General features: G+C 53.8%; 11 protein-coding genes across 11 annotated transcripts; 4 read left to right on the top strand and 7 right to left on the bottom strand.

Moving 5' to 3' along the window:
- Positions 1-165: 165 nt before the first annotated feature.
- EI97DRAFT_429969 (uncharacterized protein) lies at positions 166-1,976 on the bottom strand. Its single transcript, XM_033797565.1, has 3 exons — positions 1,556-1,976; positions 888-1,496; positions 166-799 (listed from the first exon to the last, which is right to left on the bottom strand). Exons 1-3 carry the CDS (start codon positions 1,683-1,685, stop codon positions 663-665), a joined length of 876 nt encoding a protein of 291 aa, XP_033657749.1. The 5' UTR covers positions 1,686-1,976; the 3' UTR covers positions 166-662.
- A 584-nt stretch (positions 1,977-2,560) lies between these two features.
- EI97DRAFT_369191 (exo-beta 1,3 glucanase-like protein) lies at positions 2,561-5,173 on the bottom strand (the record flags this gene model as incomplete). Its single annotated transcript, XM_033795174.1, has 5 exons — positions 2,561-3,151; positions 3,202-4,017; positions 4,065-4,339; positions 4,532-4,993; positions 5,047-5,173. 5 exons carry the CDS (start codon positions 5,171-5,173, stop codon positions 2,561-2,563), a joined length of 2,271 nt encoding a protein of 756 aa, XP_033657748.1.
- Positions 5,174-5,249: 76 nt separating this feature from the next.
- Positions 5,250-6,089, bottom strand: EI97DRAFT_114707 (uncharacterized protein). Its single transcript, XM_033792995.1, has one exon. It carries the CDS (start codon positions 5,866-5,868, stop codon positions 5,368-5,370), a length of 501 nt encoding a protein of 166 aa, XP_033657747.1. The 5' UTR covers positions 5,869-6,089; the 3' UTR covers positions 5,250-5,367.
- Positions 6,090-7,148: 1,059 nt separating this feature from the next.
- Positions 7,149-8,020, bottom strand: EI97DRAFT_369285 (uncharacterized protein; the record flags this gene model as incomplete). Its single annotated transcript, XM_033795181.1, has 2 exons — positions 7,149-7,333; positions 7,612-8,020. The coding sequence occupies 2 exons, from the start codon at positions 8,018-8,020 to the stop codon at positions 7,149-7,151; spliced, it is 594 nt and encodes a 197-aa protein (XP_033657746.1).
- A 347-nt stretch (positions 8,021-8,367) lies between these two features.
- Positions 8,368-9,601, top strand: EI97DRAFT_491682 (inositol monophosphatase). The gene is made up of 3 exons (XM_033802281.1): positions 8,368-8,614; positions 8,689-8,783; positions 8,873-9,601. The coding sequence occupies exons 1-3, from the start codon at positions 8,497-8,499 to the stop codon at positions 9,527-9,529; spliced, it is 870 nt and encodes a 289-aa protein (XP_033657745.1). The 5' UTR covers positions 8,368-8,496; the 3' UTR covers positions 9,530-9,601.
- Positions 9,602-9,610: 9 nt separating this feature from the next.
- EI97DRAFT_429964 (xanthine phosphoribosyltransferase 1) lies at positions 9,611-11,091 on the bottom strand. Its single transcript, XM_033797564.1, has 4 exons — positions 10,927-11,091; positions 10,483-10,589; positions 9,978-10,400; positions 9,611-9,924 (listed from the first exon to the last, which is right to left on the bottom strand). Exons 1-4 carry the CDS (start codon positions 10,957-10,959, stop codon positions 9,870-9,872), a joined length of 618 nt encoding a protein of 205 aa, XP_033657744.1. The 5' UTR covers positions 10,960-11,091; the 3' UTR covers positions 9,611-9,869.
- A 314-nt stretch (positions 11,092-11,405) lies between these two features.
- EI97DRAFT_429963 (uncharacterized protein) lies at positions 11,406-13,714 on the bottom strand. The gene is made up of 5 exons (XM_033797563.1): positions 13,586-13,714; positions 12,937-13,486; positions 12,248-12,885; positions 11,825-12,202; positions 11,406-11,769 (listed from the first exon to the last, which is right to left on the bottom strand). Exons 2-5 carry the CDS (start codon positions 13,276-13,278, stop codon positions 11,502-11,504), a joined length of 1,626 nt encoding a protein of 541 aa, XP_033657743.1. The 5' UTR covers positions 13,279-13,486; positions 13,586-13,714; the 3' UTR covers positions 11,406-11,501.
- Positions 13,715-14,597: 883 nt separating this feature from the next.
- EI97DRAFT_114657 (uncharacterized protein) lies at positions 14,598-17,319 on the top strand. Its single transcript, XM_033792994.1, has 6 exons — positions 14,598-15,145; positions 15,201-15,299; positions 15,357-15,424; positions 15,481-15,830; positions 15,883-15,952; positions 16,010-17,319. Exons 1-6 carry the CDS (start codon positions 14,796-14,798, stop codon positions 16,891-16,893), a joined length of 1,821 nt encoding a protein of 606 aa, XP_033657742.1. The 5' UTR covers positions 14,598-14,795; the 3' UTR covers positions 16,894-17,319.
- A 1,681-nt stretch (positions 17,320-19,000) lies between these two features.
- Positions 19,001-19,837, bottom strand: EI97DRAFT_369736 (uncharacterized protein; the record flags this gene model as incomplete). The annotated part of the gene is made up of 1 exon (XM_033795201.1): positions 19,001-19,837. The coding sequence occupies one exon, from the start codon at positions 19,835-19,837 to the stop codon at positions 19,001-19,003; it is 837 nt and encodes a 278-aa protein (XP_033657741.1).
- A 984-nt stretch (positions 19,838-20,821) lies between these two features.
- EI97DRAFT_429959 (ubiquitin-conjugating enzyme E2-16 kDa) lies at positions 20,822-21,960 on the top strand. Its single transcript, XM_033797562.1, has 3 exons — positions 20,822-21,168; positions 21,218-21,331; positions 21,384-21,960. The coding sequence occupies exons 1-3, from the start codon at positions 21,136-21,138 to the stop codon at positions 21,696-21,698; spliced, it is 462 nt and encodes a 153-aa protein (XP_033657740.1). The 5' UTR covers positions 20,822-21,135; the 3' UTR covers positions 21,699-21,960.
- Positions 21,961-22,556: 596 nt separating this feature from the next.
- Positions 22,557-26,570, top strand: EI97DRAFT_429958 (uncharacterized protein). Its single transcript, XM_033797561.1, has one exon. It carries the CDS (start codon positions 22,999-23,001, stop codon positions 26,233-26,235), a length of 3,237 nt encoding a protein of 1,078 aa, XP_033657739.1. The 5' UTR covers positions 22,557-22,998; the 3' UTR covers positions 26,236-26,570.
- The last annotated feature ends 295 nt before the right edge of the window (positions 26,571-26,865 follow it).

Raw genomic sequence — 26,865 nt, 5'->3', positions numbered from 1 at the left:
TAAGGCGTTCTTTGCATCGATGATTACGGGGAGATACCACTTTCACGCTATATGTATGGCATAGAACAAGCATTTCCAGCTATCCGCTTTTCATTAGGGGCGAACTCGGGTTCCTACAAGTTGGGATAGGATATCGTATTCAAACTTATGAGCATTCAACCAACATGACAAATAAGGACGGGTACATTGATTCAGTGGGAGATTAAGTTATATATCCGATTAAATCCTCGTTACCAGAGGCATCATCATGCATTACTCCTCATTTGATTCTCCCATTCACCCAACCCCTGCTCCATCTCCTACTCTTCGCACCCTTTCCTTTACCAATCAATTCACTACTTTCGTCCATTCTCAACGGCCAAATCAACACATATTAAACGCTTATAATAAACCAACCCTTACCCAACACTTGCAACCCAAAAACGCCCCGCGCTGCCCAAAAGAATGAATGAAACCCCGCGTATGCTGTCCAACGCCCGCCCTTCCCGATCCTGCAACCCAGCCCAATCTTTTGATAAAAGGAGTGTATATAATATGCACATGCCGAAGACAGAATAAAAAACAGGGTGCGATGCGATGCGATGCGATGGAAACGATGCTCTGGTCGATGAAAGAATGGCTCAATCGATGTCAAAGTCGGAAACCGAGGGGAGTCGCTACGCTCAGAACACGCCAAAGCTATACGCAAAGTAAACCAGCGAAGCCATCGTCGTCATGCACGTGAAACCGAGCATCTTGAGCGTAAGGGCTTCCATGGACGAAAACGCGGCGTTGGGGTTGCAATTCGGGCATGTAAAATCTGTCAAAACGTCGTTAGCGAATCCTCGAGTTATTTGACTCCCACTTTCCACAAACACGGCAAATGGTATCGGGGGCTAATGGCTCACCTTTGAGCGGCACATACGCATGCGGCGTGTACATGCCAAAGATAAACTGCTTATATGCACCCAGATAGCCCGCTTTAGGGGTATCGGTCGGGCTACCGTTGGAGTCGTAAATGACCAATGTATACATTTCCGTCAGGAGTGGCACCTTGGCTGTACTTTGATACGCGCCCGTATCCCAGAGCACGACTCCCGTTTCCTGGACACTTTGGTTGACTGCCAGTGTGTAGGTTGCCTGGTTGGCCGAGCATGACGCCAGCACGTCAATGGCCGACGGTGTCACGGATAGAGACGTGTAGTTCCAAGCAAAGGTTACCCACTCGCCGACCTTGTAGTACTGCGGTCCAGCCAGCGCGGCCGGCGTGATCATCGAGATGCCTCCGGCTGGAAGGCGGGGGTCGAACTCGGTGGATTTGGGCTTCTTCGTCGTGGCTTTGCTGGCGGACGGGTCGGTTGTTCCCGTGGGCTTGTCGGTCTGTTCGGGCTTGGATGATCCTTCCGGTTTGTCGGATGCCTCTGCGTCGCCTGTATTTGAGGGCTTGTCGTCTTGGGTTTGGGTGCCGGTGGGGCGAGTCTGGGAGGGCTGGGAAGTCTCGGACTGTGAATCTGGGTCTGTAATGGACGGTGAGCGGACACGTTCAAGGAGATGGGGCGGGATAAGAGGGACATACTGTCTTGTCGGCCGTATAGCACGTTTTTGACCTGGCCCACTGCGTTTCTCTCGCCAGGGAAGACATCGCTCAATGCCGCGGAGACGGATGATAGAGCGACTGCGGCCGCGAACAACTGAGAGGGCCTCATTTCCTTCCGTGTGAATGATCCAACAGGCGGCTCAGAAGAGAATAGAAATCCTTCCTAAGATGATCGAAGGCGGACGTGGAGTGGTGACAGTGCCGGATCGAGAACTATGTATTCGCGGGCGTCAACAAGGGGTCAACAGGTTAACAAAGTAGTTGGCGATTAGCGATAACCCTTCACTACCAAAAACGAGCGACAGGTAGAAGGAACTATGGTCGAATAGAGGGATAACGAGGGGTCTGCAGGCAAACGAGGACAAGGTGGATGAGAGAGGAGAAGGTTGGCGTTGTGCAGGTCGCAAGCCAGAAAACAGGATGACAGGGGGCTGAGGCTGGGCAACCTGAGAAAGAATTCCCGGAGGCACGCCGCATGCCTATTTTTGGCACATCAACGTCGATTGATATCATCGCTTGAGAGGATGCACTTCAGCTGTCGCGGACAGCGTTCTCGATATACCTTCGGTACCCATAGTTTTACTACATTTCAGGTTCTCGACTTAAGAGGAGTCGTTCTCTCCCGTCTTTCGATGCACATTGTACTGTATACAAGCCAAGCCAACAAATCACCCGATTCGGTGAACTGGAATGCGGCTATGTTTTGGCTACAATATTTCTCACCACCTTGTCACATGCAGAACCTGCTATGGTTACACCCAGGAGTCAGGTGCCTTGGATTCTTCAGTTTTGAGAATTCGGTTCCTTGGGATTCCCACACTATACACAGTAGACGACCAATAAACCTTGGATATGATAAAAACCTTGAAGAGATATTTACAGAGAATAGAACCGCAGCGGGGTCTGCTGGACACCCGCCTCTCCAGAAAATATATGCAGCGAAGGTATGGTGGGATGCAAGTTCAACCTTGAGCCGTTCGTCTCCTAAACTCGGTAGGTGAACAGCCCGATGGTGTTGCTGTAGACGCTCAGATTGTCACTCCATTTAGCCTTGTCGACGCCATCGATCGTCACCATCTCCGTCGCGCCCACCTCGCTCAGGGTGTAGATCAATATGTCCGATGAGCTGCCCTCAATGGTGAAGATGCGGTGCTGGCAGTCTCTTGATCCATTCGGCGCGTCGGGGCTACTGCACGAGACGTCGTAGTTCTTGAAGAATGAGTACAACCCAGCTCCATAGACGTGGATGGAGCGCGAGTTGACTATTCTGAGCGCAAACGCGTCGCAGATTTGACCTGGGACGCATACAGCTGCGTAGTTGGGATCGTGATAAGTATCGTAATCGGCTGGGTAAGGCTGCGACTTCGCATCAGGTACTGGCTGCATGTAGGGTGTCTCTGTCTGGATGAAGCCTGCAAACACGTCTGCAGCTTCGTACAACTGAAACTGATACAGAGTGTGATGCTCAGAGCCGGTAGCCCACATCCAGATGTTTGACCCTTCGATGAGCATACCACGGCCGGCAAAAACAGAAATTCGAGTGCTGTCTGCGTCATCAAGATCATGGTCGGCAGTCTGGTGAAGTCAGCAATCAGGAAGAATCAGATTACCACCGATTTACCCACCCAGAACCAGTTGTTCTCGAAATACGCTCCTCGCGCATGCTTCGTAACGTGCACGTTTGTGTGAGCCACCATGCATTCATTCTTCACAGTATAGGTCGGGCAATTGGCGACTTGAAGATCGGTTCCAGCGGCTCCTCCAATGCGGGTATGGACATCCCACAGGCCAGAGCCTCGTGCACTGTTGAGGTTGTATTCGATGAGCTTTGCGCCAGGGGTACGGCCTTGTGTTGAGACGATCATGTCCGACCATTCAATGCTGCCGCTTTCGCCAGGTCTGCCGATCAGTACTACTGCTTGTGGATTGCTCCAGTCCAGGAAGTTGCCCGCAGCACCAGAGGCCATGATAACCGAATACGTCTCACCGACCATGCGGGCATTGGGCGGGACATAGATGGTGTTCGTTACTTTGTACACACCGTGGTCAAAGAAAAGGACCTTTCCCTCGGCGACTGCTCGATTGATGGCATTCTGAACAGCAGCAGTGTCGTCAGTTCTGCCATCTCCCTTTGCGCCCAGGGTGCGAACACTGAGGAAACTTGAGACTGGGAGTTGCTCGTACTGTGGCTTCGACTTGGTATAGTACCGGTCGCCGTTGAGAAGGCCCGCTGGTCGCCTTGCTGGTGTAAGGGCGCCTTGATATCTCTGCGGTCCGTCTGGCGTATACCGAGTTCCCTGGCCCCATGCAGCAATTCGTGTGGTACCTCCCGCGAGGACAGTAGCTCCATTACCCTTAACTGCAACGGGAACGTTGGTCAGAGCGATGTTTTCCAAGATGAGTTGTCCGGCTCCAATGGGTTGAGACCCGGACGACCAGGCCTTGGCCAAGGTCAGTAAATCCACATTCACTGGATAGAGAGACTCACCATATCCACAAAAGTCGGACAATTAATGATGTCACTATCAGCGATGACGACGGAGCCCACCAGCTGTTTGCCCTGGTCCACATTGGACATGGAAAAAGCGGTATTGCAGTCCGAAATAGTGATACCGTGGTAGAGCCAGCCCCAGTTCCAGATTTGCCTGATGCCAATCACAGCTCCAGAGACCTTGATTCCACGCATGGTGTACTGTTGATTGCCGACTTCCAAGCCGATATAGCCACCGATGGTCTCAACATCGACCATGTAACCAGCAGATCCTGTGATTTTAATTAGCTTGCTGTCGCCTGCTTGAAGAAAAAATGGGTGCTCCGTATTCTAGACATCCAGTGTTCAAACTCCCGTTGCGAGAAACGAGGATGTAGTAACGGGGCTTTGGAAGATCCACTTTCTAGCCCTATCCGTTATAGAATAAAGCTAAAACAGGTGCATATAGTGTGAGGCATTCTTACCGTTCTCAACGAAGATACCAGTATGCTTGGAATTTGCAGCCCGAGTCATTACCACCTTGACATTCTGAAGGCTGGTCGCTTGAGAAGCTGGCCAGTGAATGCCCTTGGCATCCCTATCAGGCGGAATGGCGGTCAGGTCAATTACAAAATTCCGGATCTGTCGCGTGAAGATATTCGTAGAGATCCATCCAGGCTCGCCATTGACATCGCTATACTTGCTGGCATCGATGACGCCGAGTCCAGTGAGCCCAGGAGTCGCTTTGAGGACGGGAAGGCTGTTGGGGTTGCCATGCATCTGGGTCATGTAGTACATAATGATGGATTTGCTGATGATGTAGGTACCAGCGGGGAAGTAAATGATGGCGGGTGTCGTGGTGCTGGAGTCGCACACCCACGGTCCACATCGATTCTGGTCCGAGATGGCACGGTTGATTGCGTCCGTGTCGTCAGTGACGCCGTCGCCTGCGATGCAGCTTAGCATGTGTGGCTTTGCTTCAGGAAATGGCTTTTCCTACCTTTAGCTCCATAGTCCATGACATTTCGGAAGACTCTGTAGCCGCTTGGGTTGGGGTTGAAAGCCGCATAACCCTGCTTCTGAATGTCCTTCAGCCAGTATGGCGGGTCAGCGGCCGCAGCTGTCATTCCAGGATCTGAGAAATCTCCTTGGATGGTGCCATCTGAGCGAAAGACAAGTTAGTTCAAATTGTCGAAGAGGGTATGCTACACCATTTGGGGTTCTGGTAGAAAACTTACTGGTCATTCGGGGTACTGTAAGGGCCTGTGCCCCCACAGCCAGCATACAGGATAAGAGAAAGCTGTACATATTGGGGCTGGAGCTAACTGGAGAGGATGGGACACTGATGGGGAGAGAACCTTGAAAAGTGTGGGTGTGTGAGCGATGGTTTAAGGCCCACCCTATGCCAAAAAGACAGGAAGGAAGCTTCCGAAGGAAAGAAGAACTTGAAGTAGGGATGCAGGCGCCCGTTCCTCAAGCATGGAAGCCACACTCGTGTGGAGTAGTGAAGTGAAGGTATCTTATATATGTCCATCGTGACAGGGGCAGGTGCCTCCTTGGTCGAACAGACACTCAATCGGTGATCAGCTAGCTTGGGAACGACTGGTCCAGGCGATAGCTTGACAAGCCACCCGCGCCCGTCCAAATTTCGGTCATACGCCGTGCGGAATGGCATTGGAAACGGCCATGGTACTTCTAATTGCCTGGTGGGTTGCACCCAAGGCTCTGCTAAAGCCTCATATATCCTCGGCGGCGAGATTGACTCGGCCAGCCTTATCCCAGGCAACAGAAGAGAACCGACATGGTTGTAGGGTACAAACATACAAGCTGAGGAGGAAATAGGTTTGGCAAACTTGCCTCAGTATCCCAACCTGATTGAAAGTTGCGCAACCACGTTGTCTGTGTCGGGTGCAGAGGGAGGTGTAGAGGTACACAGCGCCATGTGCAAACCAGCAAGGCGGTGTGACTAGGGCCCGAGAGCCAGGCCATTCACTTCCCCAGCCATGATGCTATCGTTACACAGAAGATCCCGCTCTTAAGGTCGTACTGCATCGTCACTCGAATCTCGGAGCTCCCTAATACAGAACGGGAATTGGGCATGCGTGCAACGCTCGTGTCCAAATGTCTCTGGTTACAGTGGCTCCTCAGGGGTACTGACAAGCAGAGCATGCCGCGGAGGACCAGATCAACGGCTACTGTCGCCCGACATGGGGCCTCCTTGATTTGTATAGTAGTAGGTCCGGTATGAATGCTGCAGAGAAAGAATGCAGCGCGAACCTGCCAAAGGTCCAAGTCAACACTCGTGGATGGACAAAGTCCGCACTTTCATTCGCGCACCTGTTCAAGGACTCAGCCATTCGTTATCCTGTTGCAAATCTGTATCCAGATGCGGTGCAGCCTCAAGAAACAACTGTCACATGTCCAGAAGCAAGTTGGGTGAAGAAGGTCCAGGTGATGAAAGAGATAGATTGGCCGGCAAATTAGAGCCTGTGCCCGCAACCAGTTAGAGTCGGAGAATATCCACCTTCTGTTTTCGTCGGCCAACCAATCATGCGGAATAAAATTCCAAGAACTCTGTAAGTCTTGAGTGGGATTAAAGAAACAGCAACTCTGTGGAAATGCTGTCCTCTGTTAGTACGTAAGCAGTGTCCAGTAGAGGTCATGGATACGCATGTGAGCCAGAGCGCAGTCTCTGCGTTGTCCGTCAAATTCAGGTGTATGTATGGATAGTGCTCTCGAAATAACGTACATTTATGCAGTTCCAGAACCCAGCGAAGGCGATTCAAGCGCTCTTGGTCTATGTCTATGCGTCCATTGGATTCTAATCAAAATTACTCCGTACTCGACTGCAACCACAGCAGGGCCACCCTCGGCGGTCTACCCCTGCTATAGCGGGATCTTGTGCGTCGGAGCGGCCGTAATTAGCGTGCGGGGGAAAGGCTTGAAATGTTAATGCGGAGAAGAGCCGCAATCTTTCGCTTCAGCTGTTAGCTCTAATACCTCGTGAACGATGCCGTTAAAACTTAAGCCCGAAACCTGAGGGAAAGGAGATGCCTACTACAGAAGATACCAAGGGATTTGAGGTCTCTGTTGTCAAGGCCTTTATAAGTGCGCCGACGTTCTGGTGACTTCGACGAACATTCCATCACCAAGCGTATATATCGTTCCCTTGCCGTCCGAGATCGAGCCACTGACATAGATCTTGTTTCTTTCCTGTCTTTCGAACTTTGCTGTACACAGTACAGTGGTGGGCGTGGGTACGGGCTTCTTGTAGTTCGTATTTAGGTCTGTCAGATGTCAGCGTGATGCAGACTGGCGTTTCCTTGATCTCTCTTCCAATTCAAGCCTGTTTTGCCTTCCGAGTACCTCTTCACTCAATCTCCTTCCCTATTCTGTCCCGGCGACTTCTCCACCTCCTTTCCCTCTTGCTCCTCCTCCTCCTCGTCTCTCCATTCTCTTTATATATTGGCTCCGCTCATGGCGCGCATCCTCCATTCTCTGACATCCCATTCCCTCAAAAGGTAACAGAAAAAGGGAGAAACGTAATAAAACCCAAAACACTTACACGCCGTAAAACAGCTCAACCCCGGATGTCCCCGCTCCCTCTCCCTCAACCTCTTAACCTTCCTCTCCAAATTCAACTGAATCAACACCCCCATAACCTCATCCAACATAGTCGCCACAAACCCCCCATGAGCAACATCCGGATGCCCATTCAGCCCCCCACCCAATTCCATAATCGTCCTCACCTCCTTGAACGCCGGCTCATCGTCCCCGGCATTCTCCCTCCTGGGCCGCAACGTAAGACAACGCCGTATTGTCCTCTCAGTCCCCAACGTCTCGGCGAAAAACGTATCTTCTGTATTCCGCACCTTCTTCACGCGCGACCACGTCATCGTCGGCACCCACTCCTCATCGTCAATCAGCGCGCGACACCAAGGTGTTTGGCGCAGATGCTCGGTTGCCCTTTCCATGGCCGATTTCTCCGAGTCCAGATATCGTCGCTCCTGCTCGTTTAGGTGGGAAGTCTTGAAGTAGAATTCGGGAGGCTCCATGTCTTTGTATTTAAATTTTTCTTCAGTGTCTTATAGTCTACGGAGGTGGAGATGCAAATAGCGATTTTGGTGCACGCTATGGGTTTAAGCCGAGGTGTTTTGTTTCCATGTCCGATGTCCGGCCGAGTCAGATTTCCAGTTTGGGGATTGTGAAAGCACACAGCCACAGGTACGAAATTGGAAATGGAGGGCGGGTGGCGCAGCGGCTCCCCGCAATCGGGGAAGAGGGGCGTTGACGTTTGATAGGCTTGGAGTTCACGACGAAACTTCAACAGCTTCGTCAAACATCAACAGTGCTTCACAAACCTCCACTTCTTCAATTGACGTTCTCTATTATTTCCCTTTGTTTCCGGATCTTTTCCAACGGTTACGAACACAGCTCCGACTCCTCAACAATGGCGGAACTCAACCTCCAAGAAATCCACGACTTCATGATCTCGGTCGCGAAGAAGGCGGGCGAGATGATCACCTCTGCGCGACCCACGACGGAAGCTGCGGGGAACAAGAAGAACTGTACGTCAAACCCCCTTACCTACAGTCTTACAATCAAATCTGCGAAACACTTGACTGACAGACTCTACCACCAGCCGTCGACCTCGTCACCGAAACCGACCGCGCCGTCGAAGTCTTCGTCTCGACGACCCTGCGCGAGAAGTACCCAGACTTCCAATTCATCGGCGAGGTAATGCCACTCCATTCGCCCCCAGTATACCCCAGCAATCCACCTAATAAAACGAAACAATCCCCTCTCCCTAACAACATGACACCCAGGAAACATACACGCCCTCGACCCCCCTCACCCCCCACCCCACCTTCATCGTTGACCCCATAGACGGCACGACAAACTTCGTCCACACCTACCCGTATGTCAGCATCTCGCTCGGCCTCCTCCACAACCTCGTCCCGACCATCGGCGTCGTCTACAACCCCTTCACGGACACACTCTACACGGCCATCCGAGGCCGCGGTGCCTTCCTCAACCAATCCGCGCGCCTACCGCTGCGGACTCCCGAACCCATGCGCGGATTGAGCGAGTGCCTCGTGGCGGTCGAGTGGGGCAGCGATAGGAGCGGCAACGATTTCGCAGTCAAGTCGAGGACGTTTGCGAGGTTGGCGGCGACCAAAGAAGAGGGCGGCGCCATGGTGCATGGGCTGCGCAGTTTCGGGTCCGCGGCGCTGAATCTGTGCGGTGTGGCCAGTGGGGCGCTCGATGTGTATTGGGAGGCTGGGTGCTGGGCGTGGGATGTTTGTGCTGGGTGGGTGATCCTCGAGGAGGCTGGGGGGATCATGGTGGATGCGAATCCCGGGAACTGGGAGCCCAAGGTGGATGGGAGGAGGTATTTGGCCGTGAGGGGTGGGGTGGGGCAGCGGGAGATTGTGGAGGAGTTTTGGGCGTGCGTAGAGGGTGCTTTTGAGGTGGGTAATTGAGATGGTAGAGAGGAGGAGGGTTGGGGCCCAAGTATGGGTTTAGGAGATGCATTGCAAATGGCATATAGAAGCAAAAGAATAGATGCATAGATTCTTGTCATTTGATATGTATTGCCTGCATGCAAGCCGCCGCATACCACATGCTTCAGGAGTCCACATACACCCATCATGCACGACATTCAAACCACATGGTATAGCCAGAGTTGGAGACCCAAGCTCCCTCCAAAGATTCGCTCCCAGAATTCCACGCCTATCAGAAACTCCATCCCAAACTCCAGTCCGGCGACTTCAGTGCATACCGGCTCAATGCTCGTCACTAAGGTATCTGCCCGTGTCCTTTCTAACTCTGCTTCTGCTCCTGCTCTTTCGCCAAACGATCGTGCTCATCAATGTCACTGTCTCCAAGTTAACTCCCGTCACTGGAGAAGACGAAAAGAAATCCACTTACGTCGCCTCCCACGGATAGCAAATCCAATCGTCGCCCACCGTCCTCGCGGCCAGATACCTCCCATGGATAATCTCCTCGGGCAACTTCCCCTTCTTTGGCTTATCCTTGTTATGCAGCACAAAGATGCTAAACTTGGTCTCCTCTCCCGTCCTCCCCGCCTTCTGCTGCGCCTCGCGTACATCCTTCTCCAGCTCGCGCACTGCATACTCGAGCGTCGTGCGCGTGTCATCGACCTCGTCGACAATGAGGACGTTCTTGCCGATTAGGTTGGCCATTTCCAGGGACGAGAGGTCCAGCCATTGGGTGCGGGTTACGCGAGTGCCGGGCGTTTCGATGGCGTCGGCGGTGCCGAGGGCTTCGTAGAGGGAGAGGCCGATGGCTTGGATAGGGATGTTGGGGTGGCCGGGTTGTTTGAGGAAGGAGCTGCGTGTTGTTAGGATCGGAATAGTGGACTTGAGTCGGAGCCGTGGGACAGAGGACGTGTGGGTTTCAAGACGTTTCGTACCGGAGAATACGAGCGGGAACGTAGCCGCCGCCGCCAATGGCGATCATCAAGTTCGGACGGAACTCCTCTAGGATACGGGGAGCCGACTCCTGGCACAGCTTGTGGACCTGAGAGCGCAACGGGTCAGTGATGTGCGGAGATTGTAATCTGCAAGGAGCAGGAATAGCAAGAAGTAAATCTCATCCGGGTAGATGGGGAAGCGGCTCTCTCCACAATCGCAAACTAGGTGTAACATCTTGGGGCCAGCGGGTGTCATGCCATAACATGATTCCTATTTCGAGAAGACTCCCTGCATGAAAGTGGCGCAGTACAGATCGGCTGAAAAAGGAAAAGAAGAGACGCGAGAGCGATTCGCACGTGCTGAAGTACTGCGGCTGCAGCAGGGGCAGAATGTGCGTTTCAGAGGGTAACAAAAAGTCGATGTCGCACATAAGAGAGGCTTACCTGGTTATAGGTGACGTAGGTCTTTTCCACCATGGTGCCGGAGTTCTGAGGTAATACACTGGGAGAGAGGGGACAGGGGAAGTTGGGTAACGGGAGCTTTGGAAGCCCTCGTGGAATATGGTAGGAATATTCTTGAGAGCGACGAAGAGTGAAGGAATAATAAACTGTGAATCTTTTTTGGCCCACCAAATTGCCCCTCGGCACCCCTCCATTGCGCTAACTGCACCGGGGAGGTGCCAAGAGCATACGCGTTATCGATAACTGCCCGCCGCACGTGCCTACGCCGTAATGGGTACGACCGACCAGATATAACCTTGATTCTACATAGTAAAGATACATGTGTACGGGGGTAACTATATTCACGTTGGCAAGCCCGCTTCTAACGCCAACCTCACAGTTCAGAGCATACAGCGACAGTAAATACGTCGAAACACTGCTCCATGAAATCAGAGAATATATATTCAAGAGACAGACGGCCTATGATTTAGAACTTTCAGCAGTCTATCAAACGGTCACTCTTCTTAGGGAACTCCCCAGCCCAAGACCAATCCTCTTCTCGACCCAGCACATCCTGATTATACTCCAGAACTCCCCACGATCCCCATTGTTCTATCAACAGCAGCCTGCAGACCCTCCCTATGTAGACGCTTTTCCTTGTTGAAACAGAGAAACTCCAGGGTCCACAGGTCGTTGTCGCGGGAGGGCCACATGACGATGACGGTGTCGTCGTCGCAGCACATGTATGTCGATGTCGGTACCGACGGTCGGCTCCGAGCCAAATTGAGGCCCGCATCGGGTGCCGAGGGTGGCACACAGGGGAATTCCTTGTGGGTAGGCGAAGTGCTGGCGGTTGAGGTCAGTGATGCATAGGCAAACGGAAAGCAGGGCAACGGCATACGGTGTTCCGAGGCAGCAGGTAAATCGGCATGGGTTAGTCTGTGTTGGACCGTGTCTCAAGTCATGTGAGTGTCCATAAGTGGCAATTCGGACGCAGGGTCCTAGGAGCCTGAGGATGTTTGCATTTGAAACCGTGGGTAGGAAAGGAAGCGGCTGGGAGTTGGTCCCAGGTGGCGGCGATTTACAGTACGAGCCGAAGCATCGAATGCACACGGGCCGGTCATCGGAACAAGCGATGGTTTCGAGACGGACTCCTTTCATATCGTATGCCCTGGCGGACTCGGTTGGTTGGCCTGGGGCAATGTTCTGAGTGCCGGGCGTGACGGGAAAGGTCACTATCCGGTTTAGATCAGACATAACGATGGGTACTAGAAGAGACCTAGGACGTCTTAATACGAACGACACAGTGAAAGGGCGAACTCACCCAACCGGATCGTGAAAGTCGTCGGCCAGCTTGACCTTGACAATCTCACCCCGACCTGTGTCGAAGTGCCAGATATATGCCCACACCACGCAGTCGGTATCGTACATGCGGCTGACTATTACTCTTCGTCCCTGGCACTCTACATTTTCATAAGAGTACCCTAGGGTGGCAGGAATCCTGAAGTGCTTTTTCCTTTCGTCTGATAGATTGGTAATATGGTACCAGCCTTTCCTCGCAGACATGAGTAGAAGTTCGTCTGAGACGGCAACGAAGTTGATGCGTTCCCGGGTAGGTAATTGGAACTGCTGCATGGCTCCAGTATAGATGTTGCACGATAGCACGGTGCGGCCGTGGGCGGGCGGGCCGGGACCTGGCGGAGTGTGGATCCAGTAGAGGGTGTCATTGCAGAACAAGAAGGACCATTCTACCGTACTGTGAATCATTGCTGGCAACAGGAAGCGTTCGATGGGACGGCCGGTGCATATGCGATGGATGCGTTCTGCCTCGTTCCTCTGGCGTGTCAAGTGGTCTTCTTGTTGAGAAATCGGTGCGTATACGTAGTCGCAGCCATACCATTGCCTTTGCTGTTGATTGAAAAATGCAGGCGACAGCAGTTTGTCCCGCCAGCGTTTTGAGACCTGAGATGGAAGGTTAGTGAAGGGACGGTGTCGACACTGGGCTTCTCTCACTGTTTGAAGACGAAAAGACGAGGCCACGTCCAAATGGGAGAAGACGGCAAGGACCAGCTCCAAGGGCAGACGGCCGATGATGTCGGTCCTGCGGTAGTTGCGCAAGTCGTTGCACTCCGAGGCAGTCAGCTCAGGGATCAGGGCAAACAGCAGACATCTGCGACTCGACGAGTCTGCTTTGCGGAACCTGGTGATCCAGTCGTCCACGGGCAGGCCTTCGCCGGTTGGAGAAGGACCCTCCAGGGAAACCACTCTTCCTTGGATGCCAGGCTCGCAGGAGGGTAGCGGTTCGGTGAGCCCACCTGGTGGGCGCTGTGATGGCGCATCATGGAGTTGCGACATGCTGGTGGTTGGAGAGCCTAGGGTATGAGCAGGTTGGGTCGACGGATGCCTCAACAAGCATGGAAAGGAGGAGGTGGAAGGTAGGTATAATACACAGTAGGTCTGGACACGGTCAAAAATCTGATGGTCGGCATCCCATCATGTCCAGCCTAGATGTCACTGAGTTCGCAATGTCTCGAGCAGCATGAGAGGATGCGACATGGATGAACTAGGTACAGTAGTTATACATAAGTAGTGTATAATAAGTGGAAGGCCCGACAATGTACCGAAGCAGGCACGATAGCAACCATATCCGTAGACTACTTACAAAGTACTATAGTACAAGGGCTATAGACTAGCGAGCTTGTGTACTAACAAAGACGAAGGCTTCGATGACGGTAAATAAGCGCAAGGTTGGTAGGAAAACAATATTCGGTACTGTAAGGATCAGTTTCAGTATGGAGGAGCGGTAGAGACGGAACGCTACAAAAGCGGATAGATAGATAGATCAGATGCCCAGCCACACGCAGAGGGGCAACACAGCGGGGAAGGGGAGCATGGATGGCATGGGACCCGCATGCAGGCCTTCCCCGGTGTATGGATGATTGGGCCCATATTAAATGCTGCCCTGGCCGGAGGAACTCGATTATGTACTGGGGACACAGTACTGCATCCGAGGTCCCGGTGGGAGTAGAGGAGCTTGGTTTGGAATACATACATAGTCTACTGTGTACCTACCTACCAATAATGTGAAGTCGGCGAAGTCTCCCTGCCTCTGCTGCCTCTGCTGCGAAAGAACGACACCAAACCCCCAAACCGAAACTACTGAAACCGCGCACAGCTCGTCTTCCACCACCCCACCACAACACATTTCTTTTTCATCAGGACAGTCAGCATTGGTACGGAGTATTATTATTGAACGAGGCCCGCACGCCAAGCGCCTCTCCTCGTGGCTTCTGCACGACGCTCTCTGCTGTCCGTGCTCGTGCTTCCTTGGATGTTCCATCGCGCATAGACGCAAGACGCAGAACACAGACGCACCCACAGAGACAGATCAAGCCGAGTCGCACCTTGTTCCTCCCCTCTGCCACTCTTTCCTTGCTCTCTGCTCAGCACCGCCCAGCGCTGCGACACGGTCCTAGAAGTGCGCACTCCTTCCATCCTCCTCGAGTCCTTCCAGCTCTCTACTTCCGCCACGGCTCATCCTCAGTCCAGCGTTCCTCCCCCCTTTGCGACCACCCGCCGACGCGCCCCTTACCCGACCTCCCGTCGCTTTTGGCCGCTCGTATCCTTCAGATATCCGTTTATTGAGTCCTCCATTTCTGCCTTTCGCGCTCCAAGTCTCCTCGGACCAGTTGCGCTGGCTATCATGGTATAGGGGTTCCCGGTTTCAGCACTGATATCAATCACCCAAGCCCTCGGCCTTCCCCTCCCGCTTCTTCAAGCCTGCACATAGGCCATTGGTCTTGACGAGCCATCTGCGACGAGGCTGTCTGCTCGCTTCCCAGCTTCGAGAGGGAATTGTCGTCAAGCTTGGGATGGCGTCTGCGGCCGAACTTCGTCCTAGTCCCTTCCAGCTCGACCCTCCCCACCACCAGACTCTGCACAAATCCATTCCCATCCTGCCCTCGTCTTCGACTTCGTCCAAAGCGACCCCGCCTCGAGACATGATGGACACCACGCCGTCTTCGGTGCCGTCCATGGGTCCTCCCCTGCTGACCACTACCGCTCCCGAGAGGATCGGAGCTGGCCAACAGACAAATGGAGATAATAAGGATAAGGATACTGGGAGCGCAAGCAACGGCGCATCGATTCCGCCGTTGGGAGCCGCCGCTGCAGCACAGCAGCCCAAGGTCGTCCAAACGGCCTTCATTCACAAGCTTTACAAGTGGGTTTTGCGCCTCCGCCGCCCGACATGTAACGGATTCACTGACTACTGGCAGTATGCTCGAGGACCAAAGCATTCAACATCTTATTTCCTGGTCCACGTCAGAGGATAGTTTTGTCATGTCCCCTTCGAGCGAGTTCTCCAAAGTTTTGTCGTGAGTGCATCTGGAAGCTTTGGCCTCCTTTTAATCTATCTAACCGGGGCCGCGTAGATCCTACTTCAAGCATACCAACATTTCCTCTTTTGTGCGACAGCTGAACATGTATGGTTTCCACAAGGGTCTGCATTCCTATTCCTGTTTTCATCTGTTGTATACCTTGCTGACCGCTCCCCAGTGAATGATGTCTTCCACACGGGTTCCCCAGACTGCCCACTGTGGGAGTTTAAGCATGGCAACGGCAGCTTCAAGAGGGGGGATTTGGCCGGCCTCAGGGAGATCAAGCGACGCGCATCCCGACATGCCTTGATCCACCGAGACTCCTTCTCGACGCCGAACAAAGCATCTGCCGGACCGCCGGCTGGAGCGCCTGTCGAACCGATGCCCGACCCCATCGAATCACGGCTGCAGGCGTTGGAGAATAGCCTCTACGACATGCACGCAAGAATGCAGCGCTCCGAAGACAGCTGTGCCTATCTCAATCAAAGGAATGCCCTCCTAATGGACGGAATGCTGAAGTGCCACCAGGTAAGGCAACGTGTCTGGACCGGATCGACGTCAGCTAATGTGCACCACCAAGTGGAATCACGAGCTCACGAATTTCATCAGGGCCATGGTGCCAGACCCGGAGAATCAGATCCACAAGGACGGTAAGGCTCGCTTTTTGCCTATACTCTAATCCAACGACGTGCTTACAGTATGACCAGTCTACGCCATGCAGCGCGAAATTGCCCAGCACACCGAGAGGCTGCGTGCCATGGACGAACCTCATGAGCCCCTCTCCGCCCGTCACTTCGCCCACGTCGACAGTAGCAGCAGCAATGCGCCGCCCCTCTCCCCACGGCAGATGCCCCTGGACGCCGTCCATGAACAGCGTCGAGGCTCGCTGGCCGCCATGTCCCGCCAGGCGCCCTTCCGACCTCCGATGCCGCCGCGCATCAATCCGCCAGCAGCAGCAGGTCGCCGTTACGGCTCAATTGGCACGGGTAATTACTCGCCATCTTCATCCCGCAACCCGGCCACTCACCAGCCACCCCCACCCCCACCTCCGCCGCCGACGACGACCATCCACCACCACCCGGGTGCAACGCTGGGAGCGAGTCTGGCAAATAACGCTTCCCCGCCTTACAATCTGTATAGACGACATACCTCGGCAGATATACGCACCCATGGCTGGCAACCACAACCGCCGCCGCCTTCCCACTCCCACTCCCCCTATGCCTCTGGCCACAACTCCACCCAATGGCCCTCGTCACCCCATCGGACGCCCATCGGAGGCGGCGACCAGCAGCTCCGTGATGCTTTGGAGCAGTACCGTCTCCCCCGCGCTCCCTACGCGCAGCAGTCGTCTCGTCACGGCACTCCGCCTCTGACGAGCGATACCACGCCTTCCAACTTGAGTGCCGACAGCAGCTGGTCCCTTCTTCCTGGAGCGAGGTTTCCCTTCAAGGGCATCGATACGCCTGGCCCGCCTACGAGGCGCTCGAGCATGGCCTCGAATGTGCATTCGCTGCTGAATCCGGCTGAGACGGCTGAGCGGGCGGACGAGGACGATCCGGATGAGGCGAGGAAGAGGAAGAGGTTGCAGTGAGGTGGTGGAGAGAGCTGATTTCGAATCTCTCCTCCTTCATCTTTGACTGCCGGTGTCGTCCCATGAATGTGGGGACTAGACTGTCCTCACCTACTACTACTCTCGGGTCGAGTAGCTCCGGCGCTCCGTTTTCAGGACCCATCCAGGAAACGACCACTTGCGTCTGCTTCTTCTTCAGACTATTGCCGATCCGCCGAGACGGTTCACGGTCACATGCAATGTCTACAGCTCTGCCCAGGTTATTCTCTCACGGCAACTTAGCATTCAGCATAGATTGCCCGAGTGGGGAAAAGAGAACGCAGAAACGCCATATCACGAAACTGCTTACACGCGTCGCTACAGTCTTTGGCCCAACAGCCACAGTTTCAGCAACAACAGCTTGCAAACGTACCGCTTCACCAGTTTTGGACTTGCATAACTTGCATATCGCTTTGCTATATAGCTATTTTCCCCGCCGCATATATCGAGCTTCAGCGTCAGCGTTGTCAGTCTTTTACACGTACCGTACCTTTTTTTTGACTCTTTGTTTGGATTTGTTTCGGCGGTTTTTTTTTCTCCTTGTATACCCAATCATCTCTCATTGTTGCTGCTAAACGCTAGCGTCTCGTATTCCTTGCTCGTTGCAAAAGATCCGGAAGGCTTTTGCCCGTTAGGAAAGGGCAAAGCGTCCCGTAGCGTCTCCTTTTTCTCTAATATCTGGGCTTTTTCTGTTCTGTTGGCTTTTTTCGATTTTCTGTTGGTTTGAGAGCCCTTGTTGTTGTTGTTGTTGTTAAGGGAGAGCGAGAGGGTATTGGGTATTGGGTATCGCTACGAGAGAGTTGGACAAGTCATTCATGGCTGGCTAAGACCCGATGATGTTACTGCCAACCAGAACCGGGTCGAGAGTGAAGACACAGGATATGTACAGGCACGGCAGGCAGCAGCCAAGGGGCCCGATCTTAGTAAAGCCGGTAGCGAGGTCTTTGTCTAGTGTCCCTTGGGAACTGTCTATAGGAGGGAATGGTGGGGAAAACTGTGTATACGCTGGATCAAACATGAAACTAGGTTGATTCTGAATACCCACCTTGAATCAGCGTCTGTGTGGTGCAGGCAAATGTCTTGTTCGAAAATTTGCGGTTGGGCATCTTCCACTTGTGATTGGCCTGTCTCCCTGTATCGTGAAGACTACTTGTAATACCACGAGAAAAGGCACAGGTTAGCGGTAACCACGATTTCTCATTGCCCAGCTAAGAAGCTACCGCTACCCAATCCTCCATAGCCGAATTCCCATTTCAAGCATCTCAGCCGAACGAGCCCTTCTCCCACGAGGAAGAAGAAGAAGCACCCAGCCATCACGGAAACGAGCGTCTGGAAAGTAAAGAACCACGGCTCCTACCACCACCACCAGCAATCTACCCTTCTTCATCACGACTTTCCTGCCAAACTTCCCTGTTCCTCCTCTCTCACTGTCATTACCACACCCACACACACCCAGCTTCTTCTACGACAAAAGAAACGCAGTTTCGACCAGTCTGTCGCTGTTGCAAGAAGTGCAGGTGAACGAGTGTATATAGGTAGGTAGCGCGAAGCTGAAAGGATCTGGAATCTGGAAAAATCCGGACAGTCAAAAATGAATCAAATGAGCGACTGATGGCAGTGGAAAAGAAGAAACGCAAAGGGGGGAGTTGCAAGTAAACAACACCAAACAATCTGAGGGGGTGACCGAGAGGGGGGAAAATCCAGTTAACGATATGGGGTTCAATCAACGCCGAGGAAGAGGGTGGAATCGATCCACCGTTCCTGTCCGATTTTTTATTGTGTTTTCCGTTGTAGAGAAGGGAGAGATGGGGATGTGGCGAGTGGGATAGATAGATGGCAATTTGGCACGCTCGCTGCACATCCAGATTGTACAAATTGGAGTTTAGGAGATTTGAGATTTGGGGCCCTGGTCAAATTGTGGTTGTTTGTTGCTGCGCGTTCTGGTGATTGGGGCTCGAAGGCGCATGTGCAACCTTTAGATGGACTTTGGGGTGCGAGCGTTTCTGTAGAGATGTGTGTTAGTGTGTCAGTCTGTCGGAGAATGATGTGTGAACTATGGAATCAGAAAGCACAAGAGTGAGAGCTTCACTCACGTCACGTCCACAATGTCATCGATATGGTTGCACATGGCCACGAACAAATCAAAGAACAGCTTCCCCCCCTGTTCCATCTCCATCTGCATGGTTCCGCTACGCTTGAACGTCTTCCGGCTACGGATGATGAGCGCCAGGTAATGAGCGCGCAGCCGCGAGTCGTTGTCCGGCGTGTTCTCGTAGGCATACCGCGCGCTGCGCAGGATGGTGGCGACCTCGATGCCGCTCTGCAGCCCTTGCTTGCGCAGCGAGAGCCGCTTCAGGTCCTCGAGGCCGTACCGCTCGGCGGCGCAGTACACGGCGGTGTCGCGGAGAATGACGTCGCCCACGCCAGGGTGGAAGAAGGTTGCCTCGACTGCGGTGGAGACGGCGCGGTCACCGGTCTTCTTACTGGGGTCGGGCGAGGAGACGGCGCCCTCGAGCATCCAGGTGTGGCGGCGCTTGTCGTGCATCAGGCGCGGGTAGTAGTCACCTTTGTAGAGATACTCGAGGATGCACGAGAAGATCTCGGGCTCCTCGTTGGGCAGGTCGATGCGGCGATTGGCGGACTCGAAGAACTGCTCCTGCAACGCCGATGCGAAGAAGGGCGAGTGCGAGAGCACGTCTTCGTGCGCGGCGAACAGTCGCTGTTCGGGACCAACGACCATGGTCACGATGGCCGAGTTGAGATTGGGAGAGACGCTGCTCGCCATCATCGGACTGTCCATCCGCGCATCCATCTTCTCGAGCATCTGCTTCTGCCTGGTCGTGTCGCGAAACGACCTCTTCGGCTGCTTGGTTATCTTGCTCGACGAGCGGTCCTTTGAACTGGCAAAAGAGCGCTTCCCGAACATTTCGGAACGAAGAGAGCGATCGTAGTAGCGAGCGACGACGGGAAGAAGGGATTTCCAAAGAGTGGACAGGTTAGTTAGTTTGACGCGGCGTGCATACGGGGAAGCTCTGGAAGCCGGCTCGGATGGGTTGGCACTTTTGCGTAACAAAATGCGTTTCCGTCCGAGGGGCTTTGTGCGATTCTTCACGACACGGAGGTGGTGGAGAATCAACACAGGCGTTGTCTGGCTCTGGGACTTGTCGAGAGGCGTGCCGGCCTCGCAATGGGGTGGGGGGACGGCTGCCTTTTATACTTCCAAGCTTGTCAGCCTCCAGCGCCCTCTGCTGGGCCGTGCGTTGGGCTGCGCAAGCCTATCGCGAGTCCTATTCGTTGGTTCGAGACGTCCATCTGCAGTGGCACTGGCTGTAACTGGAGAGACTGCCGCCAGGCTGCTGTGTTGCTCATCCTGATTTGATAGGGACAAAGACGTGGAAGAAGCTGGAAAAGTGACTTGTTGTGCTGTGATACAACAGCTGTGCAAATCCGTGGCAAAAATGCATCGTCGTGCTGTTCAGTTTAGCCTCTCGAAGAAAGGTTATTTTAAGTTCTTAGAGGATGCACTCATACCTAGGTAGTAGAAAAGGAAAATGCACACGCGATTAGGAAAGGGCTGTGCTAGTGACGTAGGTGACTGTCAGGGCTGGTAGAGAACGACAAATGGAAAAGTATCGCAAAGGACAAGGCATGGCTCAGATAACCCTAGAAATAGTGCGGAGGAGAAGTGAAACGAGAGAAAGTTCGGGAGACGTCCATTGAAGGACGAAGTTACCTAGTACCTACCCAGGTAGGTACAGTAGGCTCGGACTACATCAACCTTGGAATGAAACATGCAGGTGCCCAGGTGTATAACTCTCCGCTTCACGTGACTGGGGCTCGAAGTCCACAGTCAAGAGCAGAGCTCAAGAGAGATTTCCAATACGAGATTGATCATTGAATGTGAATGAATGGAATTAACTCACGGAATCGACAATAAATTTCTTGAATCTCCTTCCCAAAAATCGTTTTTCCCGAAAGTGGGATGTGACTGTGACTTCTGGTGCCAGGTCTAGGCGACAACGCATCTCCATGTCGAACTGGAAGTGTTCGATCGTCACAGACCTCTCATTCACCACCGCTTCCCGCCCTCCACCCAGCCGCCCCATAAATAACCCTTCCCTTGACTTCTACACAGTTTACTCTTTTCTGTTAAGGGCGCTCATCCACAACTGCAGTTCTACCTCGTCTCGTTTCTCAACTTGAATCCTGACTCACACCGCCGCAATGTCGACTGGAGCGAAGAAGCGCATACTGAGGGTACGGGATCCTGGGGACGACATGCAGGCAAGCTGCTAACGCCGCGCAGGAGTACGCAGAGTGCCAGAACGATCCGCTACCGGGCGTGAAGATCAACTTCGACGAGCAGAATATGACCAAATGGGAGATCCTCATGGACGGGCCTGACCAATCTGTGTATGCTGTACGTTGTGCGGACAGCAGCGACAACGGGAACAAGTCTGACGTTTTGCCAGGGAGGTCATTACAAGCTCGAGATCAATTTCCCCAACGAATACCCTTTCAAGCCACCCGTCGTCAGCTTCAAGACCAAGATCTACCACCCCAACGTGAGCAACGACGACAAAGGCTCCATGTGCCTGGGTCTACTGCGTCCGGAGGAGTGGAAGCCGCCGAACAAAGTCATCTCCGTCCTCCACCTCATCCGCAACCTACTGATCGAGCCGAATCCCGACGATGCCATCGAGCTCTCCATCGCCAACGACTACAAGACGAATCGGGCCGAGTTCGACAAGACGGCTAAGGACTGGGTCAAGCGTTATGCGAAGTAGGACAGCGCCTAACGGTCACCACTACCTATACTTTGGTTTTTTTGATATGCATATTGGGCGTTTGGCGAATGTTACATACGGGCGGCCTCACACAGTATCTTGACGATTCCATTTTCTTTAAACGTGTGCATCTCAGACGGTCAAACGGAGGCGGGATATGAGTCGTGTTTCTCTGGCGGCTTCATCGTCCGGATCGTCTATGACCAGCAGATAGTCCGACCTCGGGTTAGGGTTGAATCATCAAAAACAAGTGCATGTATGCTTTCTGCCATGTTGCCGGTGACGTATTTTCGTACAGATCGCATTTTCCGCATCGGCAGTGACTTTTAATCTCGCATCCTGCCGGGGCTCAGCTAAGAGCAAGCATGGGCCCCAAAAACTTGGTCTAATAACAGTCAGCAAAAACAATCCTAGATTATCATTTGCGGAAAGTTGCAACTCGGACATGACGGAGGCTTGTTTTTGCAGGCAGAAATGATGCCGACGAGTCAGTTCTGGAACAAGCATACTTTCTTCTTTGATGATTGAGGCGATACCTCCGTAACGTATTGCCGCAACAAAAGAACAGAACGCATTTGATTTATGGAGCAATGCCCCCTGGAATTCGCAAAAGCCTCCTCCTATCACTGCATGCTGAGACTACCAGCAATGCACAGCACAGTCAGGTTCCCATTTTGGACGCGTCGGGCAGAGGGAGTTGTGTACATGAATACAAACAAATCCCAAATCCGTCACTTCTCCGGTGCTAAGTAGAAAAACAAGGCAGACCGGGGAGCTACTACGAGAGCGACCGGCGCTCTTCTTAATAATAAACTGGTATTACTCCCTGGTCAACCTTGGAAGCCTGAAGCCCGTCCAGAGTTTGGTTGAGGGAGCAGGGCTCGCGAACGTCCACGGGCGGTTTCAGCCTTGGCATAACCGACGAACTAAGAACTCCACACCTCCCATCAGATCACCCACAGCCTTTCTTCTAGCCCTCGTCCGCGATTTGCACCACTTCTGCCACCTTTCGCGTCCTTTCACTCCTCATCTCTTTGGCATTGGCTCCGCTCGGGGCCCAGCCGTTCATTCCTTTTCACTCCTTCCGCAGCAATCGCTCGAAGCTCTTGACTCCACGCCCTCCTGCTCTGCAGTGTGTTGAGCCTCCAGCTTCCGCCCCTACATTCACTCCTTCACTGCCTGCCTCCTCGACCAGTCGTTTCGAGAATGTCAGCGGACCGCGAACGAAATCTCGTCCTCCTTCCCACCTTTGGCGACTGAGAATCTCGCTTCCCCCCTTTCAAGCTCTACCGCATTGACCATGAGCGAAACTGCTGTAGCTTCCAGTATGACCGGCGTTGCTCTCAACGGCTCCCTTGATGGGCCAGCGCATGATGAGCCTGCTGGGCCCCAGCCTCAGTATATCGCCTACCGACCGCCGGGCAGCCACTTCACCCCTCCTGCTTCGCCGCGTCCCGCAACTCCGTCCGCCAGCATCGCCCCGCCGAGTGCGGGCTTTCACTCCCTGCGCTCCAAACGACCTGCGAATCTTCAGATGGACGTCCTCCAAGGCCCCGCATACGAGCGTCCCGTATACAGCCCCTCGCCGTCGTCGAGCCCTACCCTACCGCCGTCGCTGCCATCCCCCCACCTCCTCCCCCGCCAGCGGGCGCCCTCTCTCCTTCGCCATATTGCTGTTTCTTCCCCGCTCAACGACGGATTTCCTCGTGCCGAGCAGCCCTTGGGGTCTCCTACGTTTGCGTCGGTGACACGGCAAGGTAGTGGTCCTGGCCCCACTAGCGATCCTCGCACCATCTTCAACCCGCTCGCTAGCAACCCGGTCAATCAACAGAGCGGGCCAGATTTGGCGTCTTCACGCGAGGATCCACCACCCCTAACCAGACAACGCCCTCGAGGTTTGACGAGCTCATCGCAGCCAGGGTTTCTCTCCCATCCGCCGTTGAGAGCCGCCATGTCTATTCCAGATTATGGGCAGTATCGTGCAACAGGAAGGTCGAACCCCTCAGGAACATACAAGCCCGATCGAGGTGGTGCCAATTGGTCACACAACGACCATTTTCCGCCTCCCCACTTTCGCCCAGTAGAATCCAGAACGAGTCTGCGTTCTGCATGGACGAACGCGTCCTCGAGCTTTGTCGACGTAAGTGGTACCGAACGCAGCAGTATGGTCACAGGCCGCAGCTCCGTCATGAGTGACCAACGCACAACCAGTGTCTATTCTGTGGACCGGTCCAGGGATGATGCTCCGGAAGACACCAGTTTCGACGACGACTTTATGAGTGTGGAGGATGTGATTGATTCGTACTGTTATGAAGATGATGAGGAAGAGTCCGGGGAGAGCCCGTACGAAGAGGTCTCTAGAATGGGCTCTCTAGGCGGGTCAGAGTCAGAGGTGCCGGGATTGTCACAATCCGGCTCGCACAGTGACCGCGACTCTTCGCAACTTACACCGGAGCCTGACCTGGCTCAGGAAACTCCTCAGCCTTTGAACGATGGCGCGGTGTCTTCTTTCCAACCGGAAGATGGTGACCGCTCCTCCGAAGCACAGACTGATAGCGCCAAATCACCAGCACATACGAAACCTAGGTTATCGCCCTTAGTGATCAGTCCCATGCGCCTTCTACCAGTTTCCACAGCGGAGCCTGCCGCAGAGAATGATGGAAAAGCCGCTCCAGGAAAGGAGCATATCCCCACGAGTCCTGGCACACAACGTCAGCCGCTGGGCAAAATATATAATGACCTACAAGACCTTCCACTACTGCCCAAGGAGAAGTCCCGATTGTCACGGCAAGACTGGGCGGAGATTCAGGCTTACTCGCGCAAGAATTCGAGGGGCTCGGTGCAACTACTCGATCATTGCACCGCGACCTCTCCACCGCCACAGCGCCCGTTGCTTGCTATGCACAGTCCGCCTATCAAGGACTCGTCTCCGCTTCCAGAAGTCGACGAGGATGATGCATATCCCCGTCGAGCTTCGACGAGTGTTTTCGACCGTCGCAGCACCTTGTTGGAATTGACGAAAGTGTTGTCCGTGTCGCCGCCTTCCCCTTCCAAGACCAAAGAACAGGAGTCCAGAAAGAGCATTCATACGGCTGTCAAGCGACAGTCAAGCGGAACCGTCGCCAATTCGCCTGTGTCGCCCGTCTCTTCTGTTCTCAACATCGGTTCGACCCCTTCCCAGTCCTCAGCTGGACCTCCCCTGGCTCGTCCAAAGGGTAGATTGCCTGTTGGTGGGATGAGGGCAACGGAGCGAGACAGGTATGGTTTCAAGAAGGCGACGGACAAGATATCGGTCCAACAATATGATGCATGGTACAGCACATATGAGCAATATGTCGCGCGGCGGCGTGGAAAATGGATTGCACTGATGGAGAGAAACAATCTACCCACGACGGACCCGACCCGGTTCCCAGAACCTTGCGAGAAGGTACGAAGATATACCCGGAAAGGGTACCCGCCTGAGTGGCGTGGAGCTATGTGGTGGTTCTATGCCAACGGTCAGAAGAAGCTCGATCAAATGCGTGGGGTATATAAATCCTTAGTGGCACGCGTGGACCAAGGAGAGCTCAACAAGGATGACCGAGAGGCTATCGAACGAGACTTGGATCGCACCTTTCCTGACAACATCCATTTCCGCCCCGATCCTACGGACGAACATCCGGATGGTTTCGAGGAAGACGAGCCGCACATCGTGCGAGACCTGCGCCAAGTGTTACAGTGCTTTGCTCTCAATAATCCTGGCATCGGATACTGCCAGTCACTTAATTTCATTGCTGGCCTTCTCCTTCTCTTTATGAAGCAGGACGTCGAGAAGGTCTTCATCCTCCTCACCATCATCACGCAAACCCACCTCCCCGGCGCGCATGCCCGCAGCCTCGCCAACACCGAAGTCAATGTCCTCATGATGCTCATCAAGGACTACCTCCCCAAAGTCTGGGCCTCGATCAACGACACCGACATCATCAACAACGGCCTCGGCTCGCACGCCCACCCCGAATCCAAGTTCCAGCGCCAACCCACAGTCGCTCTGTCATGTACATCTTGGTTCATGTCGCTGTTCGTCGGCGTCCTGCCTATCGAAGTCGTCCTCCGCGTCTGGGACGCTTTCCTCTATGAAGGTCCGCGCGCACTCTTCCGCTACGCCCTCGCCATCTTTAAGCTAGGGGAGCCTGAGATCCGCAAATTCCACCCCGGCGACGGGGAGCTGTTCATGACGGTGCAGAACTTGCCGCGGAAGTGCCTGGACCCCAATGTGCTGCATGATATCGCGTTTGTCAAGAGGGGGTTTGGAAGCCTGACGCTCGACGTGATTGAGCAGAAGAGAGGGTTTTGGGAACACCAGGTTGCGCGGGATCGGAGTTTTGCGAGGAGGAGGGCTAAGGGAGGAGGGCCGGTGCAAGCGACGGTCCAGGAGGTGGGGAGTAGGAATGGGGGTGCGAGCGGGGCCCAGCAGGAAGAGGAGAAGAAGGGGAGGATGGGGCTGCGGAGGAAGGCGAGTGCGAGTCGGCGGTTCTTTAGGCATCACCGGGAGAGGTAATCCCACTCGAAAGGGACCAAAAAGAGTCGGACGGCGTTTTTTGTCCATTGCATTTGCATTCGATTCGCATGTATCATACTAATTGCATGTCCAGCACTGGCTGGGGAGGCGCTTTCCGGGCTGGCTGGACGCATCTTTGCTACTGGTTCGTTCCTTTCCCAAAGGGATGCATAATTTTTCAGGCATGGAGGAAGGAAAGCAGGAGGAAGAGGAGAATCGGAAAGGGGAAAGGCCGATTTGAAGGGAGGGGGCACCCACATGCAGACACATTAGATATCCCGGCCATTTTCTCCCTTCACGACGAATGAATGAATTTACGATGGCGGTTATTCAAAGTCGGTATTTCCGGGTCTTGTGGTGATATTCTCCTTCTTTCCACGTTGAAGCACGAACCTTGGAACAGAAACAAGGGACTCGCGTCGGTCATTGGTGTCGATGAATATGCTATGTCAATTGGTCACTGGCCGCCTACGCACTACCAGTACCTATTCATTTGTTTATTGTCCCGAGGATCAGTCAGGACTCTCTTCCTCGGGCGGGTAACATGAACAGAAGGAGCAGAAAGGAGGGAGAATGCAAGTATGCCGTCATGCCGCCGTGCCAGGATCGTCCCATGGTCCCCTGCGCCCA

Source organism: Westerdykella ornata (assembly GCF_010094085.1).
Source record: "Westerdykella ornata strain CBS 379.55 unplaced genomic scaffold EI97scaffold_2, whole genome shotgun sequence".
In the NCBI taxonomy this organism is placed as follows: Eukaryota; Fungi; Ascomycota; class Dothideomycetes; order Pleosporales; family Sporormiaceae; genus Westerdykella; species Westerdykella ornata.
This window is presented reverse-complemented; position numbering and strand designations above follow the sequence as displayed.

Bases quoted from the DNA above. Each gene is read 5' to 3' on its own strand.
- EI97DRAFT_429969 (XM_033797565.1), bottom strand. From the start codon at position 1,685: ATGAGGCCCTCTCAGTTGTTCGCGGCCGCAGTCGCTCTATCATCCGTC. The intron at 1,497-1,555 runs GTATGTCCCTCT...CGTCCATTACAG, and splicing joins GCTATACGGCCGACAAGACA to ACCCAGATTCACAGTCCGAG. The intron at 800-887 runs GTGAGCCATTAG...ACGTTTTGACAG, and splicing joins TGCGTATGTGCCGCTCAAAG to ATTTTACATGCCCGAATTGC.
- EI97DRAFT_114707 (XM_033792995.1), bottom strand. From the start codon at position 5,868: ATGTTTGTACCCTACAACCATGTCGGTTCTCTTCTGTTGCCTGGGATA.
- EI97DRAFT_491682 (XM_033802281.1), top strand. From the start codon at position 8,497: ATGGCGGAACTCAACCTCCAAGAAATCCACGACTTCATGATCTCGGTC. The intron at 8,615-8,688 runs GTACGTCAAACC...CTCTACCACCAG, and splicing joins TGCGGGGAACAAGAAGAACT to CCGTCGACCTCGTCACCGAA. The intron at 8,784-8,872 runs GTAATGCCACTC...CATGACACCCAG, and splicing joins ACTTCCAATTCATCGGCGAG to GAAACATACACGCCCTCGAC.
- EI97DRAFT_429964 (XM_033797564.1), bottom strand. From the start codon at position 10,959: ATGGTGGAAAAGACCTACGTCACCTATAACCAG. The intron at 10,401-10,482 runs GTACGAAACGTC...AACAACACGCAG, and splicing joins GTTCCCGCTCGTATTCTCCG to CTCCTTCCTCAAACAACCCG. The intron at 9,925-9,977 runs GTAAGTGGATTT...ACTTGGAGACAG, and splicing joins TGCTATCCGTGGGAGGCGAC to TGACATTGATGAGCACGATC.
- EI97DRAFT_429963 (XM_033797563.1), bottom strand. From the start codon at position 13,278: ATGTCGCAACTCCATGATGCGCCATCACAGCGCCCACCAGGTGGGCTC. The intron at 12,203-12,247 runs GTGAGTTCGCCC...AAGACGTCCTAG, and splicing joins GACTTTCACGATCCGGTTGG to GTCTCTTCTAGTACCCATCG. The intron at 11,770-11,824 runs GTATGCCGTTGC...CTCAACCGCCAG, and splicing joins ACCTGCTGCCTCGGAACACC to CACTTCGCCTACCCACAAGG.
- EI97DRAFT_114657 (XM_033792994.1), top strand. From the start codon at position 14,796: ATGGCGTCTGCGGCCGAACTTCGTCCTAGTCCCTTCCAGCTCGACCCT. The intron at 15,300-15,356 runs GTGAGTGCATCT...GGGGCCGCGTAG, and splicing joins GAGTTCTCCAAAGTTTTGTC to ATCCTACTTCAAGCATACCA. The intron at 15,831-15,882 runs GTAAGGCAACGT...TGCACCACCAAG, and splicing joins GAATGCTGAAGTGCCACCAG to TGGAATCACGAGCTCACGAA.
- EI97DRAFT_429959 (XM_033797562.1), top strand. From the start codon at position 21,136: ATGTCGACTGGAGCGAAGAAGCGCATACTGAGG. The intron at 21,169-21,217 runs GTACGGGATCCT...AACGCCGCGCAG, and splicing joins CGAAGAAGCGCATACTGAGG to GAGTACGCAGAGTGCCAGAA. The intron at 21,332-21,383 runs GTACGTTGTGCG...ACGTTTTGCCAG, and splicing joins CTGACCAATCTGTGTATGCT to GGAGGTCATTACAAGCTCGA.
- EI97DRAFT_429958 (XM_033797561.1), top strand. From the start codon at position 22,999: ATGAGCGAAACTGCTGTAGCTTCCAGTATGACCGGCGTTGCTCTCAAC.